This window comes from Phalacrocorax aristotelis, chromosome 3 (genome assembly GCF_949628215.1).
Source record: "Phalacrocorax aristotelis chromosome 3, bGulAri2.1, whole genome shotgun sequence".
Lineage (NCBI taxonomy): Eukaryota > Metazoa > Chordata > Aves > Suliformes > Phalacrocoracidae > Phalacrocorax > Phalacrocorax aristotelis.
Window position 1 is genome coordinate 50,643,679 of NC_134278.1, and position 23,006 is coordinate 50,666,684.

Consider the following 23,006-nt stretch of genomic DNA (forward strand, 5'->3'; position numbering starts at 1 on the left):
CTGTCATGTTTCCACATTTTAAGGGGTGAGACTGGTATTTTTTGTTTCCAAATTGATTGCCTGCTCCCCCTGCTGACTTGCTTGAGGTACATCAGTCACTTCAGTTGTAAAATTCACCTGGTTTTGTCGGTGAGTCACAGTTGGGAAAGTAATACAAGAACTAAACTTCAAAATGTTTATCTAAGACTTTTTATTCTTATATGAATTTTAAAAATGTATTTGTTCTGGGCGTACTAATGTTCTAAATTCACAGATTTCTGAACAGCTGGATTTCTTGACTGGTTTTCTGTAGCACAGAACACTACGCAGGCTTTGCCTACTGAAGAGGAGTCCTAGCTTTCTGAAATTTTGCAGAAGGCACTGAATTGGGGACAAGATATCTTCTTAAATACTCATAAAGTAGTGCAGTGACTGGAAGAGCAGCTCACATGGTGATACAACTAACACAAGGAGCCATATCTAATTCAAGATGTTTGCAGCTCATTTCCCCAGTAGAGATAATGGCTAGATTTTACTGCAATCTGATTCACTCATATTTAAAGAATTGGTAGATTAAAATGAAACCGGAAAGAGTCAGAGACTCAAAATATACACTGCTCTGACTTGCAGACAAAGCTGCTGTCTGTTTTGACAGATGAAGTGTCAAGTTAGGTCTACACTACTTTGGCAAAATACTTTTGTGTGTGGAGGAAGTATCAGAAAACTATTGAGATTTGCTTGAAACACTTCAGGTTGCTTTCAGATACCTGTTGGAAAAAAAAGGAGAATAAGCTGAATGTATTTATCTTAAGATCAGACACATGGACGAGTGATATTGTAATAGGGGCAGCAAAGTATTGTTAACGCTCATATTTCAGAGGAAACCAAATGCAGAACTTTAAAATACAAAAGCATTGCCGAGGTTGCACATTCCTCTTTGACAGCAGGCTAAAAAAATAAAAGGAAGTACTCTGAAGTGAATCTTCTTGCAAAGCCTAGAGAACTGTTGAACTAGTGGAGAGTTGACTAGTTGATGTAGAAAAGTACTTCAGTACTTTCAGAAGTAGTTTTGAGTATTCCAAAATATTATTGTATTAAAAAAAAAAATAATTACTATATCTTAAATGTTTCTTTTTGCAAATACTGTGCAATAGCCAGGACCTTAGTGATGGCACCAAGCTTCTGAGTTTGTTCATTTTGAAGCAGGTTTTTCGTCAGCATTTGCCTGACCCACACGCTCTCAGATTATTAAAGCATTGCTGTTTCTTACTGATCTTTGTCATACAGTTTACAGTAAATATTAATGTCTTTTTTTTTTTAAATCACGAAAGTCTTAAGCCATTCTAAAAATGTGTCCTCATTGTGGAAAAAAAACCCTAGAATTAAGCCATTTGTAATCATAATTTTTATGTTTCAGAACACAGAGGTTGGCCAATAAAAAGACACTAGTTATTGTTTAACAATCAAATAACTATACAAGGTAGTTAGAAGTGCTATTTTTGCCATATGACTGTAACCTATGCTAGTACTGATAATGAGAACAGCATCCCTACTTCTTGGTAAGCTGGATGATCATACAGTGTTAGTCATTATGTATACCATTCGTACCACTTGGGCTTAAAGCAAACTACAATTTAGGGAGTTTTTACTAACCTGCATGCTATTAAAAGCCTCTAATAAAAATTAGGCTCTTATTTTTGTGCTAATACTAATTACTGATAATACATGCTTATGTTTGTCATTCATTACATGGAACTGTACCAATCAGTGGATGACTGAGTCTCAGGCACTCACACATGTAAATTAACTATTAGTCTGGTGGTTTTTTCTTTTTTCTTTTTTTTTTTTTTTCATGAGTCATAATGGAAAGCAGCACTAGGTCATAAAAATCTTTTCTCTTAAATGCTAATTTCTCCATTCTCTCCATTAGCAGTCTCTCCTTATTGGTAATTTGTAGCCTTTGCTTTTGTTCCCTGTTGCAGTGAATGCTGGATACAGTAAAAAACATGAGAAATGACAATGCTTTAGTTCCTGTCTACCTGCTTTACCTTGTAGAAATTTCCTCTCTTTCCCAAGCTGTATTATTATGGGATCATTAATATTCTTTTCTTCCCTGTTTTCTAACATCCCTGTAGCATGCTTTACAGTATTTTTAAACAAAAAATACCGGTAACAAAATTATTTATAAATATTTTGGTTTTAAAACTTGTTTTTAAAACTTTTAAAACATTTTAAAAACTTGGCTATTAGGTTTGCTTGTGATACAAGAAATTCAGTTCCCCCCAGAATGCACTTACATACCGATTCCTTGTGTGCCTTGGTTTTTAGGAACAGGGAAAGTTCCTAACTTTTAGTATTCAGAAGAAATAAGTTATCGATAGGTGGGTGCATAAGCAGATGTATTAGACATGTAGTACAATAGTGAATTACTACATACTTTTTAGAATATTGAGTCTTAGAGATCAGGGACATGCAAATTTGAGGAGTGTGTTACTGACTGTGTAAAAGTTTGTTTCTAGAAAAGGACAAAAATTCCCATATTAATGCATTCCTTAGAACTAATTAGAACAAATCTTTGGAAGAAGGAAACTGGTGTTTACATATGGTTCCTTATGAACATTATTGCTTCCAAACTAGCTGTTAGAAATGTAACCTAAGTCTTTTATTGTCTCTAGTATAATATGGAGAGTGTGGTGGCAGTGGAGTAGGGAAAAAAAATTTACTGGTTAAAGTATTTCTGTAGTTGTATTACTATGACAACATATACATGTAAAGTTGTGAAAGCCTAGCAATCTGTTGTGTAATGAGTGAGTATAACTCTCAGCATGCTACTACTTTTTATTTCCTCAGAATTGGGGTTTGTTTTGGTAAGTCAGAGTGCAACAAGTGTCTATATAATAATCAAAAGGAATGCAGGAGAAACAAGTGTAGCACTAGGATTTCCAATCGCAGTTGGTGAACTTCTGTAAAATCTAAATTGCTGTTGTAGCAATGGGCTTTTTACAGAAAAAAAAATTACTTCTTTTTTTTCTCATTTGTATGGAGTGGTTTCTGTTTCCTCTTCTTTCTTGGTACTGTAAAGCAAGTTTGTTAAGCTAAGCTTAGATAGTTAAAGAAATTGTACTTTATAGCTCTTTGTTTTAGTCTTTTGTTGGTGCCACCCCCCCGTTCCCCCAGTATCACTTGTCCCAACCCATTTTTATTTTTTTATTCGTGTTTTGTGGCTGAAGGTTAGAAGAGGCTGACTGTGCTGGAAGTGACTGCCGTGCCTTTTGATTATTCATGGACAGTAATAGAAGGCACTTAAAAAGAACAATGAAATTGCTTATTTTTGTGATGGGCCATCTGTTGAATTGTTTTTTGCAACAATCACACAATAGTATCTATGTCATATCATTCTATTTTCAACAGCAGCTGATTATGTATAGTTGGCTACTTGTCTTTATTTCTGAAGTCCCATGACCATTTAAATTCACCTCTGCAAACCTTTGCCTCAAAGGTAATAGAAATGTAAAACAGCCGGTGTGTATTTTCTTTGTGTCTTCTGTTTTTTTTTCATGTTGTTTGTAATTAATTAGGCCTCTTAAATGTTTAGGTCTGTTTTCTCTGTCTCCCACCTGTAGTTTTATAATAGAAGTTAACATGGAATCATTTAACAATTGGTAAAGAAATGGTGGAGTTCCGCAATAAAGAGTGGGCAAGTTTTGAAAGACCGTGGTACATTCACTGCTTATTAATTATCCCTTTTATTTTTTTCTCACCAAGCAATAATTAGAATCTTTTCTCCATGGCTTTCACTAACAAGCATTTTTCCTAGCTACAAAGCCACTCGCAGATCTATTGCAGCAGAAGCTGAAAGCAAGATAAAACAAATGTGTTGTCTTCTGTAGGTCACTGACATTGCTGATGCCATGATTCTGAAGCAGCTTTTTGAAAATCTGTTCCAAAATGGGGTTGTCGTTGTGGCAACATCTAACAGGCCGCCAGAAGGTAAAAACAAACATGGTACTGGTATTATCCGAATACAATGAATCTCAGTATCTTAAAAAACAATTGTATTAAAAACATAGTGTTTAATACTGATAAACTGTCTAGTTGTCAAGAATCTGAGATATTCCAATTTGTCCCATTTTTCTTGTTCTTAAGGAAGAAAGGTTTTTCACTAAGTCTTAGCCCTCTCTTCTCTCAAACACAAGGTGTTCCTCCCCGCTCCTCCCCCCAAATCCTTCTGTGTTTTCTGATCTTCTCTACTTTATCCAAACCAGTGGGAGGATACTTGGATACGAGAGAGTTAAGGAGGGGTGAAATATTGCCTCTGGTTTGGATGTATTCCAGGGTAGGAGAAGATAGTATTCTGCAGAAGAGAGGGGGAATGAGAGTACAATCCTTCCCAGTTTTTAACTTGGAGACTTGGTCCACCAGCAAAAAGCAGAACCTCTTATCAAGATGCCAATCTCACAGCCTGGTTTGAGGTCACTCACTGGGAATTACGTAGGTGGAGAGTTGTTTCCATTTCTAACAATATTTTTAGATAGTGAATAGCTGGGTAGATCCTTCTACAAAGTCTCCAGATCTTAAGCAAGGGGTTTTTAAATGGGTTTAAGCAAGCAGTAATTATAATTATTTTGTAGAGGAGAAAAATGTTTGTTACGGTGTAGCATTAGCAGTTAGCATAATGCATAATTTCTAAGCAACTTTTATGAAACTTTGATTCATTTCAGATGTTTGCAAAAAGTACTGAAGAGTCACGGTGTTAACTGTAACTACCAGTTAATTTTTTCTACCCAAATTAATTGTGTAAAAGAGAATCACTAACGATTTACAATGCACTTTATCTTAAAAAAAAAAAAAAAAAAAAGATAAAACATTCAGATGTTTTTACTAGAGGAGGGAATAATTTCCCACTGGTTTATTTTCTTTGTTTGAGCAAACAAGATGAAATCATAACTGCTGTAGTTGACTTAACTACAGATAAGCTGGACGCTGGTGCCGTACTCAGTTCAGAACCACCCCTTTGTTTTTTGAACCACTGCTCTTTAAAGTTCAGGAGAGATTTTCATTGTAACCTGGGGTTTGTATCCCACACCTTAAATTGAGATCTCCATTTGTGACCATTATCATTGTATGGGGTTTTTTAATCCATACCAAGTTACTGTGTCAACCTGAAAGATATCCGCTTCTACTAGCTACCCAACAGAGAATGTCAAGAACGGCATCTCCAGAACTGAGCTATTTTGCAGTCCAGATGTTGGTCAATGCTCGTCTCTTCTTCCCTCCTCACTACCCCTACATGCATGCTGTGTGTGTCTGAAATCCTCCTGCAGGAAAGAGAGGTGGGTTAGTGTAGTATGCTTCATCAAGGTTTAAGACTGGCTCGAGAGATTAGTTTTTGGTGGATACAAAGGGGAAAAGTGCCTTTTTAATTAGAGAGCAGATGTACCCATCTGCTGACCATTAATGATATGCTTAACCATGTAAAAATTCTGCCCCAGGGGAATATGAGGGAAGATACTGAGGCACAGTGTTTGACAAATCCTGGCTTCATTTCTCCACCAAAATTACTGTTTGTTTTTCTCTTCCGCAGAAAAGAGAGGCATAATACAAAACTCACAGCCTTACTAACGAGAACAACTAACAGAAGTAGCTGTCTTGTAGTACAGTTACATGTTCACTAATTTTTGCAAGTAAATATGTAATTGGTTGCTGTTTAAACAAATGTATAGCTGTTGTGATTTGCAGAGTTATGAATGAGAACGAGATATGGCTTCATACAACCTTGTTAGTAATTAGGGTGTGGAATTGCCTTCACTGATGGTTTTCCTAGATGTTTCTGTGTACGTATCCAACTTTGTAGGTGTCCTGTTGGTTTCTCAGGCGTACGATATGTTCTGTCCATCATGAGGTGTCGGTACAGCATAAAAACTTTAGCCTAGTTGTAGCCTTCAGGCATTATGGGGAATATAGGTGGTATTAATAACCTGACATGGTCTTCACAGGGAATTTCGGTGACATCTCTGCCAGGTGTCTGTATTCTCTTTATTCCTCCTGTTAGTCATAGGTGCTGTACTGCCTTTTTATAAGGCTTCCTAATATTAATGAAAAAGAGCAGCCCATCATACAGTTTAAGTGGTAACATTTTCAATGAACATGGTGGGCAGTTGGATAGTTTCCAAGGAAGAGAACTTTATGCTGTATAAAATGTAGAGATAAATGAGATGTAAAATGCTGCTTTGCAGTTTGTTTTTATAAATAATTTGTCTTTTCTTTGAGTTCAGATTTTTCATTTTGTTACATATTGTTTTTTAAATTCAGTGCATTTTTTAGCAGCTTTGCAAAAGTTTACATATTCATCAATTGTCGTCATTCCACACACCACACCCCCCGCCCCGGGACCCTTTTTCTGGCTTTGCAAAAGAGAGAGTACCTAGTAGAATTGCTAGAAGATAAAGCGTACCACAGTACACTGAATGATACTCACTTTGTAAATTCAAATAGCATGGTTTTAGTTCACATTGGGTTTTTCCCCTCTGCCAAATATTTGGGACTTAGCAGTTGCGTAGTTTTGGCCTTATAATAATACCCAGCATTACAAATCCTCTTTTATATCCTTGCTTTGAAACAGATGCTGGTCTTATTTATTCCGCTAAAATCAGTTATATGTTGTTAGAGATTTAATTCATCTTTCACTCCCTGCCTCTTTCAGACTTTCTCAGAATGTTCCTTTCTTCCTTAAGAATGTATTGAATTTTCATACAGCAAAAGAAGAGAAATCAATTTCAGTTCTCCTTTTCTGCCTTTTGTTCCTCCTCTCTCGAGCAACACTGAGTTTTATTTGCCAGACTAAAAGACAAGCTGACATTGTGATTAAGACTAAGTAGCAAAATGGTACTGATTTCCTTTCTTTCAGATCTCTATAAAAATGGTCTTCAGAGAGCTAATTTTGTACCATTCATTGCTGTGCTGAAGGTAAGGAAAGTCACTTGTTAAATGCTTTTCAATTTCGCCTGCTGTATTAGAGATTTGTACAGGATTGTTTTGATACTATTTTCCAGATAAGATGTATATGCTTTAATTGTTCGGGGCAAAAATAATTGAAGGTAAGGCAAAAAGGAACTCTTCCTCTCTAGAATTAACATGTCTAGAAAGCTGGACATTTTTACTGTGACAAAAAGTTATCTTTTTGACCTAGGTAGCACAATTTGTTTGTTTGGATAGGACTTCTCTTACCAGTGTATATATGCTGTGTAACATTATTCCTCTAACAGTTATACTGTGTTGTACTTGTGGACATCTTACATTTATTATGCTACAAAAACTTGGTGTTCCTTTGGTGTAAGGAAAGTAGCATTTGGTATGTACCCCTCAGTTACCTTGTTTCTGGGGGGTCTTTCTCGTGTATAAGTGGTTCTGTGAATGGGTGTGTTTGAGGCTTCTTGTGACGTTCAACAGCAGCAGCTCTGAAGCAAGCTTCCTGGAGTCCGCATGCTGTGGTGTAGCAGGCCATAAACTACAGTTGCTTCATTTAAATTAAAAAGTGGAGCATCCTTTCTCGATGTGAACAATACAGTCAGTGCTTATTTTGTGATTAAAAAGAACACATGCTGAACTCACACTTTTAAGTTCTGGGCAAGTCGCAGATATTTTTAATTCACAAGCTATGATTGTATTGTTATTGAGGGCAGGCATAAAGCTCCTGTGTCCTGCTCTGCCTGGATTGACATGACATGTAAACTGGAAATAACAGCACTTCCCTGCCTCACAAAAGTATTGCCAGCATAAACACACAAAGAATTTTATCTATATCAATATCTAAGATAAAAGAAAGCTAAGGCAGAGGTCAGAGTAGGTTTGGCGTAGAAGAAATTTGGAATTGCTGAATAAATACATTGGTTGGATGTTTCTGTGAAGGTGGTCATCAGTAAAGCAGTTGACAGTGCCTTGGGTTTTCAGTGGGGCATTTTAGAATCATAAGATTGCTTAATTGTCTAAGCACGTCTGAAAGTCCTGTCTAATGTTGACATTTGAGCAATTACCAGGTTTCAAAGTTAATGTGCCATTGACATGAATGTGGCACTCATATATATCTCAGAATGGCTGTGTATAAAGTCAGGATGGTTACCAGTGAAAGTGGTTCTTACCTGGATAGCTTTATAAAAGTAGGAAACATAAAAATAAATGAACAGCCACTTCCACTTCAGATTCTTGAAAAGGGTTTATTCTGTAGCTGACTGCATTGGATGCAGGAGAGGTCCTGATCGCAGAGCATTTTCAAGAATAGTAGTAGTTACATATGCATTTGCTTTTTGAAATGCAGCATGCATGGCAAATCTTTCTTTTCTACATACCCTTCCTTGTTGACTCTTAGTTTTCTGCCTTGATAAATGGAAGGCTCTTCCATTTCACTGATGGTCAGACTTAAAGAATATCTATCATATGTGCTTATTTGTAGTTTCCTTTTTTCTCTTTTTGGCTAGCTGAAGAAAAGTAAAATGTAGTTTATGCATACAGAACACCTAAGCAGGGCTGGGAAATTAATCTGAACTTTTAGAAGGGACCTTGTGGATAGAATGCCGACAGAAGCCCTAAAGGTGGGTTGTTTTACAGCTGTGACAGAGGATGGAGTAGTGCGAAGAGAAACAAGTAGCACAACCCAGACTAGAGGTAGATGAACATTACCATGATAATGAATGGAGAAAAAAAGGTTTCACTCAACATTCTATTCACAAGGGCCTTTCTAAAATTCTAGTTACTTGTCATTGTTTTTTCCCCTACATCTTTGTGTTTTAACACTGCTCTAAATATATCTGCCTTTATTGTCACGTTAATAAATGTTATCAATACAACATGATTCTTTCCCAAAAACATAATGCCTGAAAGGTGAATCAGAGGAAGCTTATCAACAAATGCTTCTCTGACCTTAGTTGGAAAATGAAAGGGTAATAGCAAGGTATTAAAAATAATAATTAAAAAAATTCCAAATCTACATTTTTAATTCAGTACATCAGAAGTAGGAATCAAAAAACCCACACTGTATTTTACAGTAAGATTTTAACAAGTGATCTTTACATTACAAAGGCGTGGATAGAACTAAGTTGATACTCTGGATGTGGTGTTTGGGAAATGCAGATTTAGGCCTCCCCAGTGTGTGTATAATCTGTTTCATGGCATTGATGTTAATGGTTGGAGTAGCTTCTGCCTCAGCTGTTTATAGTTCCGTGTGTGACTTTAGGAAATGTAAAGATGGTATCTTCCAGGGTTTTACATGGAAATATAAAGGAAAAAAATTATACTGGATGCTTGCATATGTTTGATTTACTGTCTTCTCTACCTTTACCTCACTCCAAACCACGTGTGTCTGTGGTAGTGTTAGTCTCATCCAACCTGTTCCCTGGCAGTGGCTTTGACAACTCAGACTAACTCCTGCCTTAGTTTTCTCTAGGCTCAGAGCCTCCTGTAGGGATTTTGTCTGCAGTTTAGTGGGGGTGAATGGGTGGTTTGATTTTTTTGTTTCAGAAATTAACTTATATGATCATAAATGTTAAAATATGGCTTTAGCACTACAAGTAGTTCAAGCTTAACACAGGAGCTTTGAATTCCTTTAAATATTCTTGGGAAGATGGGGTGAATGGGAAGCATTGACAGTACATTTCTGTGAAGATATGTTCCACTTGAAATAGATTTCAGGCTGTTTTCATTTCTCATAAATGGAATGCATTGTTCCTAGATACCCTGGTAACTGTTATAAAAAATCTTGCTCTGCCTTCAGATGGTCAAAAGAAATGTTACTTTCCTGGATCTAGAATTGCCCATGTTCATCCTTGATGTTTTTTTTATTTCCTTCAGGCTGTATCATTCCAGTATCTGTATTTGGGTCCATATTTCTTACAAAGATAACTACAAACCAATTTCTGGGGAATAAGCAAAAAGGTGAAACAGCACTTTAGGGGAGATAGAGTTCTCTTGCAAAGTTTGTCTGTATTGCCTTTGTAGGTGGTAGATTACTGGGGACAAGTGATTGCTGAACGCCTGCGGTGGGGGGTGCAGTTGATAAGTTCCACTCTTTATGGCTGCATAAAAGCTCCAGGTCCTACAGCTGGTGGCCACGTAAAAGCTCCACACCTGTGTAGCTGGGCAGGCCAGTAAGACTATTGGCAGCTCTTCCTGCCCTGTGTGTCCCCCCAGCTTAGTTTCTGCAACAGATAAGAGTGCTTCTTTGGTCCGTGAAATTTTATACAGATAGACATTTAAAGAAATCAGAAGTATTAGGAAGGAAAATCTTTTAATTCTGTAATTGCAATTAGATTCAGTCTCTTCTGATTGAGCTTTTAATCTTGCAGCATCTCTTACCAAGCATTTTAAAGTGTATGGAGCTCCTAAGTGATTTTTTTTTAACAGAGGCAGGTCTTGAAAAGGAAAACATTAATTGCTAACAGTTACTTTTTTCAAACGCTTAGAGCAGAAATACTCCAAAAATTGTTAATCTAAACCAATAAGAAATATAAAATTTTTCTAAACATTTTAAAACTGGCTTACAAATAAAGCTATGTATCTTTAACAACTTGATGTAAGATCTGAAAAAAAGAAAGCACGCTTTATGTTACTGATTTGGCAGTAAATTTAGCAACATTTTAATTTTTGCAGGCATTTAATGAAGACATTTACTTCAACCCTTAACTGTTCTGAAATGCTAATTCTAATTCAGTGACTAGTTCCATGCTTAATTTTTCAGACAGGAAGGAAAGCTCCTCAAATAGTTTGTTTTGTATAAACGATAACTTAAATGAGCAGTTCTTGAGTTCCTGAAGGTTTCCTGGAACCATAGTGTGAAGTTTTAAAAAGTCATGCCAAGTCAAAATACCAAATACATAACTTCTGCATTTTTTCAGTTTTTCTTCATGCAGTAGACCTGCACTGCACTAAATTCTAACTGAAAGTGAGGAGGTTTTAGGGCCTTTCGTAGCGTGAGTATACCATTAAAAGGTACAGTTTTAAAATAAAATGTTTGGCTTTGGCTACCTGCATTTTGCTTTAACCAAAGGAAAAGATTCAACCAGAATCTGTTGTCAGTAGGACGTGAAATTACGTAAGCTTCCTGTAGTGAACTTTTTTTTTTCTCTTCTGCTATTAGGGACCAAATAAATTTTTTTTTTAACTATTTGGTTAAAATGACTCTTAACAGTAAGCACTGTACACTCCTCTCAAATAGAAAGCAACGTATTTTTATAGGGTGTATTCTTTGCTGTCTTTCTCAAAATTGGTTAATCATTATTTACCTACTCTGGTTGGTTTTAATTAAAATATACCTTTCTTTCGAAGCAAGAAATGGAGGAATTTAAAAGTGCTTTAATGTTCCAGTAACTTAGTTTGAAGATGTGAAAAATAATTGTTTAAAACATTTAGAGCTGTCCCTAAGGAAATTGTGGGTGTTCGTTTTGCATAAAGGCATTTGGTAGATAGAAAATGTCTTTGATGGAGCACTCAGCTTTTATCCAACCACCTGTGAGAAATGCAGGGATTTGTTGATTGATAGATCTGCCTGTTTCCCCACCCCCCCAAAAAAAGTCATCCCCTTGATGAAATTGATTTGTCAGTTTGTTCCAGTCTAATGGTGTGATAGCCCAGCAGCTTTCAGTATGTTGAATAGTTAAAACCTGCTTTTGAGGTCAGTGTCAGCCACTCTGACCCCTGTGAACTGTCACCTGAGTCAGAATTGCAGGGATTAGGCCTTTGATATTGTGATGGCTTTGCCTATCAATTGACTTTTTCATTACTGAAGATGTTGGGCCTTTTGTTTCCCTTCTTAGTATGTAACCAAGCAAACTCCTAAGTAGAAGGAGCATTTGTTCTTGTTCTCTCTCTCTGCAAGTAATAGAAGTACTCATCTTTTGTGAAGTGTACCTAATTAAACATAGAAAAAAATGAAAACAGAAAATATAAGCGTGATTGCAAGTACTTTTGTGTTGAACATCAATATAATTCCTGGGTAATTTTAATTTGACAAATTTGTAAGGCTGTTAACTAGTAAAATGTTGTATATAGAATGCAAGGTGTCGGATTAGAAGTTCCCAGCCCTTTCTGCATTCAGCTTTCTAAGTTTGTGTGTGTTTAAATTTAAACACAAGGATTATTGGAATTCTGTAGTTGAGAGCACTTAACTGTTACAATATTTTATAATGTACCGATGGCTTTAGTCTGTTCTCTGGATATTGAGCTGTTGAGTTTACCTGCTATGTCTGCCTTACACACACCCGCTTGCTCCTAGGCAGTTTGTTTAGATGCAGATCAAAACTTTATCTAAGGATAAAACAGTTGCTACCGTAGCTCAGTGTCGGGCTCCCTGCCTTCTCCCTTCCTTTAATTGTTAGGATTTCCTGCGTTCTTGCTTTGGTTTGTTTACTCCTTGATTAAAATGAGTAAATCAAAGCATATCATACATATAGAATAGTTGATTCCTGCTGTATCAGGGTAAATTAGTCTAATTGCACGTGGCAGTTTTATTTGCTTGTGATGTAATGTGAAATGAGGTCCTGCCTCCCCCCAAAAAGCCCGAGCCAATTAATAAAGCTTTTAAGCTCTTTGTCACAGGCCACCGTGGAGGTCTACAGAGAAGAACTTTAATCCAATAAACATTTCATTTAGATCATGAAAAGAAAGCATGAGGAGAAGCTCCTACAAGAGAGGGTGTTACCAGCAATTCTAGCCATGAAGAGATGTGAGGAATTTGCCAAATAAACCAAGAGGCCTTCATATTTAACACATAAATGTGTCAAAACTAATAATAGAATAATTTAATTTGAGTTGAACCTCATATTGTTAAAATTCTAAGAAGCCACAACTGTTTTCTTCAAAGACTTTACTGTTGAGTTGGATGGACAGGGCAAGGGGAGGTTGTGAGAAACCCAGATAGCAAATAACACTGGCTGAAGCTGGTGGAAAGGGGGAAAAAAAAAAAGGAATAGATAATTAGGTGTAATTAGCGTGTATGAATTGTTGTCTCCCTGCCCTTGGCTTGAATAAATTTCGGAGAAAAAAAAACCCTAGTGGTGAAAACGCTTTGATGTAAGAAGAGTCATTGTGGTTTGGCAGCATAAAGGCAGTGTTTTATGCTTCTTACATAATGGTTGTGATACAGAAAGACTGAATGGACCCTGCACCCCCCAGCCTGCTTTACAGCAAGGACTTTTGGATTCCCTTGAAACAAAATGCATCAGAAGTTTTCAGTTGTTGGTAATGAAGTAGTGGACCTCATCAGAGCTAAGTGTAAGCCATCTTTAGCCTTTGTTTAGATCTTAATCACTTTTTTTTTTATTCTGGGAAATCCAGTTTCGTAAATCAATACTACTTCCCACCCCCGCCTGCCAACAGTTCTGGCAGGAGCAAAGGCTAATACTAAGAAAAGAAATACAAATCAAATTTTTAAAAGAAAAAAAAAATCAGCAAAAAAGAAGTCGAGACAAGTAACTTCATCCAGGGTATAATTCAAGTGAAGTACACATATTAGGGATGAATTTGACCTTTAGCTTATGAAACACCGTGTTATATATTCAGAGTGAACTCCTGGCATTTGTTTTTTACAGAACACCATGGCTTGTTTGTTAGGAGATTGAAAGTTACAGTCATTACGGGTTCTTTAGCAAAACTAAATGTTATACATGGCTTGTGGATTGATTTTGGGTTGGGTTGTTTTTTGGGGTTTTTGTTTCTGTTTTGGCTTTTTTTTTTTTTTAATACTTTTTCTGCCAGGAAGATTTTTTCCTAAGCGATGTGAAATGGGGAGAGCTGTTCAGTGTAATTCTTATTTCAGGGAAGTTTACTCTGTCATTCTTTTGCTCCCTGACTGGAAAAAGGAGAGGCTACGTGTCTCCTACCCAGCACAGCCACATCTGTACCTCCTGAATTCTTTCACTTTTGTCTGAATGTCTGAAATACCATTCACAGAACAGTACATTTTCAGAGTCTCTGTCTTTAATCATGCACCATTATTTTACAAGTTAATTGTCTATTTTTCCTCTTCTTAGGGGGTAGCTGATTTGTAGCTAGACATTAAAATAAGTTATTGAAAAGTTGTACAATAGATCATATGTTCCTTCTGGTAGCAAGAATAGTGGGGTTTCTTAGTTTTGAAGGCTGTAATGTAAACTTGTGCAACTTCCATTGAATTAGTTTTATCACTAAATTTATCTCTGCTAAACTCTTCAGTTTAAAGTTTTAATGTACTTGTCACAAGTGTAAGAAAGAGATTAAATAAAAAAATTATATGGGGCACTATTTCACTTCCCCGGTCTTTGTGCTCTAGGTCCTTTTAAAAAATAAATCACAAATAAAATGTTTGTCATCCAAAATTAACCTAAGCATGATTAGTTTTCCTGATATGGTACAATATACTTGGATGACAATTTGAAAGTTTTCCTCAAAACTTGTTTGCATGTTTTTTGGTTTTTTTTTGTTTAGTTTTGTTAGAGTGTTTAAAATTGGAACAAGCATGAAGTGCCTGAGGCTATTGTAGCAATTTCCCATAGTTTGTTATTGCAGGTAATGAAGAATATGGGAGAAAAGACTAAAAAAATTTAGTTAACCCCTTAAAGCATTGCACTATTTTGTAGAACACATAGCCTTTTGTACTTGAAGTTGATTCGATCTGTGAAAGGCAACCTGAATATCATGCAAGACTAAGTAATTATGCCTGATTGTAAGTGTTTTTTTTCAGGTATAGGTCACAGGAAATTCAGTTAGGGTAGAGTATGTACAAAGCTAAGAAATATGCAGATTTTCTGTTGTAAGATTGTGTAAAAATTATTTACAGTTAATACTTGCATAAAGGTTAGAAAGGTTGATGAAGTGATATTTAGTTTTGCTTTACTATTCACTGTGTGTCAGAATGTAATTATGACTGATTCATGAAACTGTCTTAGCAATGAACCATCTTTATTAAAATGCTGATCAAGACAAGAGCTGACAGTAATAAAGAATAGAACATTTTAGTCTTGTTGCTTTTGAATGATTGCTAATTACCCCAGAGGTCATGTATAGTGCTTTTGAGGATTCATTGACATTTTCTTTAAAGTCTACTGTTTCAACAACATCTGAACAGGGAGACAAAAACTGTATGCACGCCCAGCAACGCTTGGACCAAGTTTTTATTCACCACCAAATAACTGATGATACCCTTTCTCCTTCCCTCTGAGTACATCTTGTTCCCATGGGTCGGTGTAGTAGAAAGCTAGGAGTGTTACAAACACGATCTACTCTTTCTCTCTCTCTCTGCCTCCGTCTCTTTGTCTCTGCCAATTTTAAGCATGGATGAAAGGAGCAGCCTTTTGAAGGTCCTGCACCTGTACCAAGCTTGCTTGTAACTAGTGGTCTGGCTGACCTCCTTTTATAAGTGCACTAGAGAGGAAACACTGCACTTAACTTCGTACACTTCTCTCAGCAGGTTGTGGACAGACCTGCCCGGCTCATGAGTCCCGGTTGGACCAGTTTCACATTCTGAAACGTGCTGGTGATTGTCACTTGCTGATGACTTTGAGAGTATGCCAAAGTTAAAACCTGTGGGTATGCTTTGTAGGTCAGAAATAATTTTTTCATGACACACACAGTTTTTGTTCGAGAGGATTCTTGTTCTACCACGGTTATGAATCATTAGGGAAAGTGTCAATTGTAATGGTACCCTTTGGATGAAGAAATATTTTCTTGAAATCTTTTAAGAAGGAAGAAATAATATTCTAGTTGATAATCTAACACTACATAGAGTCAAATAATGAGAAGTAAAAATGGTTACATCTAGTGAACTCTGTTTACCTGAGGAACTCTTCCTCTGTTGCTTGCTGAGGGTTCTCATCACGTGTCTACATGCTGTGGATGTAAGTGTGTGAGAAGAATTATTGCCAATGAACAATCTCATTGTTTTCTGATTTGCTGGAGGGAAGGAGTATTAGTGGCCCCCTGTATTGTTAATGGAGACCAAATCAGCAGGATGGGTGTGGGGTGGTTTGGGACTTCCCCCCCTCCTTAAGCTAATACAAAGAGTTAGAAGCTGAGAATGTGTTTGAAAAGAGAGCATGATACCTATGTGGAAATTGTGATACCTTTTGCTCAGAAACAGTGGTTAGAAGTTGCACTTCTCAGGTAGACGTGGCTTGGTTATTAATAGTAGGTGTTCTGATGTGCTTGTTAAGAACTGTATCAGAGGCCAAGAGTATTAATTGTGCAGCTTTGCATGCCTAGGGATAGGACTATACTCTTCTTTGCGCATATGGAAAGTGTGTTTGCTACTGCAGATACAGTGCTATCTCTGTGTTTGCAGGTGTCTGGTTTGACCCCAGCGTGAAAGGCTGAGGAAACTCAATAAGTGTGGTAATTAAGGTAATAATCACCCCAAGGTGAAGCATCCTTACTTTTCTGTCCCTGTACACCTTCTCTGGAGGCTCTCAGATAGGGTTTGTCTGATCCTGTGGGCCGACAGGATGATTTATATAATATTGTTTAAATGTTGGTTCTTTTTTTTTTTTTAATGCCATTAAAATTAAGAGGAGAGAATGACAATTGGGTTGACTTACAGTGGACTTCAGTAAGATTAAGAGATATCTACTTACCCACATTATTGAGGATCATGAGCTGATAACAAGATTTGAGCTCCCAGGAGCATGTATTTAATACAGTGGACTGTAATTATGACATTCATGAAACTGTTTTAAGAATGAACCATCTTTGTTAAAATACTGATCAAGACGAGCTGACAGTAAAGAATAGAACAGTGGCCATCTATTAGTATTTCAGGGCTTTTTGTGACACATGGGAAACACATGTCTTGAACTTGCAGGTTGTCTAGTTAACTTTGCCTTTTGAAATTTTCTGAAACCTTTGTTCCTCTACTTAACGATCTATCATGTCACGTACTTTAATATTTTGAGCAGTTAAACATGTTAATACCTACCATTCTTGATTGCAGCAACAAAGGAATAATAGAGGTGCTTACAGGAAGAAAAATGTGTTTATATTGGTCAATATTTAATACTTTCTACAGTAGGTATACTGAAAGTCTAATTTTACCTATCCTATTTGAAGATTGTCATTTTAGGTGTTTGTTCTTGAGTTGAGCCTTGAGGCTTTGTCTTTTTTTCCTTCTGGAATAAAAAGTTTTTCTGCCACTTCAGTGGAAATGAGTGCATGATCATGCTGTATTTTTAACTTACTAATTGCGTTTTCAATTCTGTAATTGTATTTGTTCATTGTATACATAAATACATAAATGACTTCAAAATAAATTGTATGACTAATTAATTTTATGCATTTGAATTGAATGGGGTAAGTCAGACTTGAAATATCTCAACAGAATAGAGATTCTATTTCCAACAGATCTGTTTGAAACTGTAGGTGGTTCCACAAGAACACACTAGACTAACTGTAGCTTGAGTTTTAAGTATTTATGTCAAAGGGAAAGTAGAAGTTTAGCCCAAGTAAATGAAATTTGAAAGTTTAAATCTTCGTCTTAAAAAATGGAAACCAATAGTTACAGTCATGGCTTTGACAATTAAGTACTAACAATCTGAGCACTCCAGTTAGTTCTTTGGCTGTTGATTAGGATTCCGTGGTGGTGATTAGTGAGTGTGAGGATGCAATCACATCTGTACGGTTTAATCAGTCCAGTGCTGGAGAAGTTAGTCCAAAGATGAAGAGAGAAACTAGAACTTCTGTATGTAATACTAGTAGGGTTTTTTCCCCATGCTGCAAAAAGATTAAGGGTAAAATGTAGAGAAGCCTACCTTTTTTTTTTTTTTTATCCCCCCCCCCCCCCCCCCCCCCCCGGAGTTTGCATGGTTTCTAAATGATAATGTTGATTTTCTAGTTCTGTGATGCAGGAGTAAAGTTGTTGACACCTGTGAGGGGAGAGATGATGTGGTGGTACTCACATATGTGCCCTCTCTGAGGCTCAGGATTTCATTCTTGCAGTTGTGAGCCGTGTTTGTCTTTCTATACTGTGCAACCATGTATCTGGTTTTCATTTTTGTAAATGTAGTATTTTAAGTGTTTAGCTTGGACATATACAACACTTTGGTGTGCTTTATTTTCTTCTATTATACATTCTGATTATATGCTGTCTTTTTAACATTTAAAGCATTTCTCTTGAAAAAAAATTTACAAATATGAACATTTTGCTCTCTGCACTCCTTTGAAGCAGAGAAGCGAATGCTTACATGTGCAGGAACAAAGAGCCACAGTGGGAACCCTGGACTACAAAGGAAGCCCCAAAAGGAAAAACTTCTGGATCTCTGCTCAGCACATAGCTTCTCTGTGACCTTTCTGACTCTGTCTTTGAGTATAGGTGACCATGTGCTGAAACCCCCTTTAGAACCATCTCCACATTCTTAACTTGGAGGAGAAATGTGGTTGTTACTGCGGGGCAGTGCAAGCAGTCCTCCCATTACCGCTCTTCAGTTCACGGGCACTGCTGTCACACCCTTTTTCTTCTCTACTGCATAGAGCTCAGTTTGTGCAAATAGGGTTGCCTGCATTAGTGCGTGTTTGTACGCTGTTTTGTTGGCATTAATTTCTTCCACATTGTCATTTAATGATCAGTTTCTTTATTCACGCTTGTTTGTTTTTCTTTTTTTTGTTACATTATTTTCCAGTAGCACCTATAGATCTGTACTCTACTGTCATAAATTCATGTAAGGAGAAGGTTGCTCCTACCCTACAAAGCTTATACCCTAACAACAGCAATTGTGTTTTAAAGGAACGTTTTCTGGGAGAGTGTTGCTAATGCAGATTATAATGTTTTGTTTTAATGGCAGGGGCCATCCATTTTATGTATATTTATACAGTGCCTAATAGAATAGGTGTGTGTAATCTTTGAATCTCAGTAAAAATAATTAGTGATGAACAGTGGTAGATACTTACTCATGTGAACCTGTAAAAGAGTTAGGAAATTCTTGTGGCTGTTTTAATTTTATTTAGAACATGGGCTCTGAAGGGCTGGAGTACCTTCCTGAACAGAGCGTCAGTCTGGAGAGGACAAAAAAATAGGTGGGAGGAAGGGGAAGAAACTGGCTTAGAGATCCAAGCCAGTGGTTCTTGAGACAGTAATGGATGAAAAGTATGCTAGAGATTCAAAGTAAAATATAAACCAGAATTTGACTGAGAATGCTGCTTTGAAAAATAGGAGACAGAACTGTATTTGAAAGATGGGACAGATTTAAACCAAAACAACTCCCAAACCAAAACCAGAAATTAATCGGGAACATCCAAGAAGTAGGATAGTAAAATGCCAAATGTTTTTTCTGAAGGATGAAGTATCTCTCTCTTTCCATTAACTGGCCCCTACTTCAGTGCATACGTTGTGTGTTACAGAAAACTGTTGTATATCAATTCTGTTTTTCCATTTTGTTGATGTTTGGTTCAGTTGACTTTTGCCTCCTAAGGAAGCTGAAAATCAGTAGGACTATATCAACTGTATTTTATATATCTCTGAAGGGGGTGCTGCTATTACCTTTCTGGCTGAAAGGTCCTGTAGCCCAGAATATCTAAGAGGTGCATTTTAAAAATAAATTCTGTAACGTTATATCACATTAGAAGCAATAGTAGTACATTAGTGTAGACACACAAGGCAAGGTTCATAGGGAAAAGAAATATCTTTCATTTAGGCAACTGTTTGTAGCTTAAAAAGGGCCCCAAAACAGGCTTTTGAGCACACAAACTCTTCTTAACTAGTGTCACTGATAACAGCGATTTTTCCTGAATAGTGATAATACTAATTATTTTGAAGAAAGAGAAAAGGGGAGACAGGAGAAATGCATCTACTTCATAGCTCTGTCAGTAGTATTTACATGTACAGTTCTTACCTTCAGAGTTCATTCATTGTAATGTTAAGTCATGAAGTCATAAAAGACTGTCAGTGCATTTAAGGAGTGGTAAGTCTCTAAGCAGAACACAAGTGAACTAAAATACTCTAGCACCAACTGCTGATAAGTATTTCAGCAAGCTGCAGTGACCTGCATAATCTAGCCCGGTATCAGTCTGTATTTGAGTGCACAGAAAGTCTGCCCTACTCAGCAGTCATTAGCAGCTGAACCGCAAGCACTGCTGTAAATATCGGTGCAATAAATTTACACGAGCTACAGTGTTCAGGTGTACTTTTTTCTTTCAGCCATACCATAACTGTACCACACTCTTGGGTATATGTAGTTCTGTGTTCACTCTTCACTCTATATGCAACACAACACCCTGAGAGAGTGGAAGAGTTTGTAAACCCATCTTGAAGGCCAAAGAGATGAGGCTGGATTCATGCAAGGCAGGAATTCCTGGATTCATTTCATCCAGGAAAAAAAACAAAATGATAAACAGCGTTACTAAGTATCTGAGTATCTGAAGTTAGTCTAAATAATTTCATAGTCTGTATAGCTGTAGTAATATGTTTGGGTTTTTTTCCCCTGCTAACATGAAGAAAATAATACTTGAGCTAATCTACTACTTTGGAAAAATAAAACACAAGGCAGAAAGATGCTGAGCATTAGTGCCTGGCAAAGAAACGCTAAGTGAAATTTCAGGAATCTTCCTTCTAGCATTGACTGCCAGACTGATGCTGAAGAAAAGCTAAAACATCCTCCCTCCCTTGTGCATATTATTACACGCCTCTGGAACTTTTTTCTTCTACTCTGTTATTCTCTTTCTTTGTAAGCTTTCATGAAAAGAAAGGGAATAGATTATAATAATATTGTAGCACCAATGCTATTGTGTTTGCAGTAGCCTTAGCCCGAGATAATGATTTGATTAGCATGGCTTTTTCACTTACCGTAATTAAAGATACATGGATTTTTGTGGGATCTTGTGCTTTCAGGATGATTTTTTTTCACCTTCTTTCTTCAGCTCTGTATCTCTGCAGAGAAACTGGAGGTTTAAAATAGGTATAGAGACTTCAGTAATAGCCAAGGGTAAAAAATTAGTGCAATGAGTCATCACAGTCACTCCTGCAGATATTTGTAATCTGTAAGTCCTATGCAATGCATTTGTTCAAAAGGGACATTGTTCCTTAAATCACTGATGATAGTTCTTCTAAAATTTAAGGGGCTTTTTTTTTTCCTGCAATGTAGTCACTATAAATGAGATTTGACATTTCCAATTTTGATATTTGAATGTCGTCAAGGAGGCTTTGAAAAATTTAACACACAATATGCAATGCTTAACAAGAGTATTAAAGATAAACTAGTAGTTCCTAATGCAGTGAAGAAGCAGAGTAATTTAGTGGATTCTAGCAATCCAATGAATTCTAATAGTGTTGAATTGCGTACAAAAAAAGTTTTATTGCTTTAATTAAATTGTTGCTAGAGGTACATTTTCTAAAGTATTAAAACTTTTCCCCCGTTTCTTTTATAGCTTATTTTGCTTCTAGCTATATATATGCACCAAGAAGCTGTGTATGTTGGCACTAGTAATACAGATGAGCAGAGCTGCTCCCTTTGCCAGAGGGTGTAAAATCTTGATCCTGTTGAGGTTAGTGAGAATTTTGCTCTCAGCCTCAGGCCTTGAATCAAAAAAGCACCTTTTTGTGCAGCTGGTTTTGAGTTTTTTAACATAAGCAACTATTGAGACTACTTGGGGGCATTTATATCACACTTGGAATCTTACAGGTTGTTTAAAGGGGAAAAAAAAAGATCCTTTTCTGAGTCAATTCAGACACTAGAGAAACGAAAAAACCACCTTTTTTATATAGAGGTTTGTTTATTCCCCTTTATGCTTCAGTCCATTTTGCAGCAAGGCTGGGTGTGGTTTGTATATTTGATGTTTGACTTAGTTTTTAATCTTCTTAGTAGAAGGAGAAGAAAAAAATATTTTTAGCTTATAAAGTAGAAGTAGTTTCAGTTGTTGGTAGAATTTGATTGTGGTTTGTTAAACTTTAACTGTTCCTAATTTTCTATTTCTAAATATATATTCTTTAAAGTGAAAATAATTATTTTCACACCCCCCGCTAACAAAGCACTACCCAGAGAGAACGAGTAATATCCACCCTCATTTCATTCCCCGTGCTCCCAATCTATTTTAATTTTCTAGTTGATGGACTTTTGAAAATGGTTACTTTCTTGTTTTGAATATGTGAATGATTTCCAGCTTATTTCTTTGCTTTGATAATTGTAAAGGAGAGTTGAATTTTGTGATCTTGGTTTCAGTTTTGCAGATGATATTCATGCTGATGGTTTATTAAAGCAGTGTCTTCTAATGCAGACAATAATAAATACAGCTTTTGCTTGAGGAAAGCTATTCTCTTTTTTTTTTTTTTTCTTTTCCTCCGTAGAAATACTGCAGCACAGTCCAGCTTGATTCTGGAATAGACTACAGGAAACGAGTGCTTCCTGCTGCTGGAAAACTCTACTACCTGTAAGTTTATTTATGATACGGTATTTGCCCTCTTTTTGCTTCTTATTAGCCAATAATTTCCTAGTCAATGGGAAATGAAAAATGTATAGTAGAATTAGCAGAGTGTGACTTTTCCTTTCTTTGCCTTCTGGTCCATTTTGTTCAGCAAACCGCCTTCCATTATGCCTTGATATTAACTTCATTAAACTACATTTTCAGTATCCACACTAGCATCATTTATAATGTGTGACTGAATAAAAACTAATTAGATTTTTTGGGGAGGTGTGGTGTTTGGAGAACTGAAGTGACAGATGGTTAGAAAGTAATGAATATCCTCTTGTAAGAGATTGCACAATTCTCTTATAATAGAACAACATCCTTATTGTATTTAAGTAATTAAGTATTTATAGAAATCCAATGACAAGGATTCATTTAATGTTGGGTGTTTCCAGTGCTGTGGATTAAAAAACCCCAACACTCTCCTATTTTGACAGATTGTTTCTGTTTATCATGACAAGATTTCTTTAGCACTTTATTCTCTATTTGCAAATAAATACATTTAAAAATACTTTCACAGTTGTGCCTATGGTTGCAGCCTATATCTGCCTAATAGAAACATCGTCTCTTTTTTTTTTAAAATACTTTAAAACCTTTGCATTGCAGATATTTTTCCATCTCAT

The 23,006-nt window shown here is 36.5% G+C and overlaps 1 protein-coding gene across 1 annotated transcript in view; it reads left to right on the forward strand.

The window, feature by feature from the left end:
- AFG1L (AFG1 like ATPase) overlaps window positions 1-23,006 on the forward strand; it is a 74,280-nt gene that overhangs the window by 22,194 nt on the left and 29,080 nt on the right. The window contains exons 6-8 of the mRNA XM_075087405.1: window positions 3,870-3,969; window positions 6,887-6,945; window positions 22,265-22,347. Of these exons, the coding sequence (XP_074943506.1) occupies window positions 3,870-3,969; window positions 6,887-6,945; window positions 22,265-22,347 (242 nt within the window). The remainder of the gene's footprint in view (window positions 1-3,869; window positions 3,970-6,886; window positions 6,946-22,264; window positions 22,348-23,006) is intronic.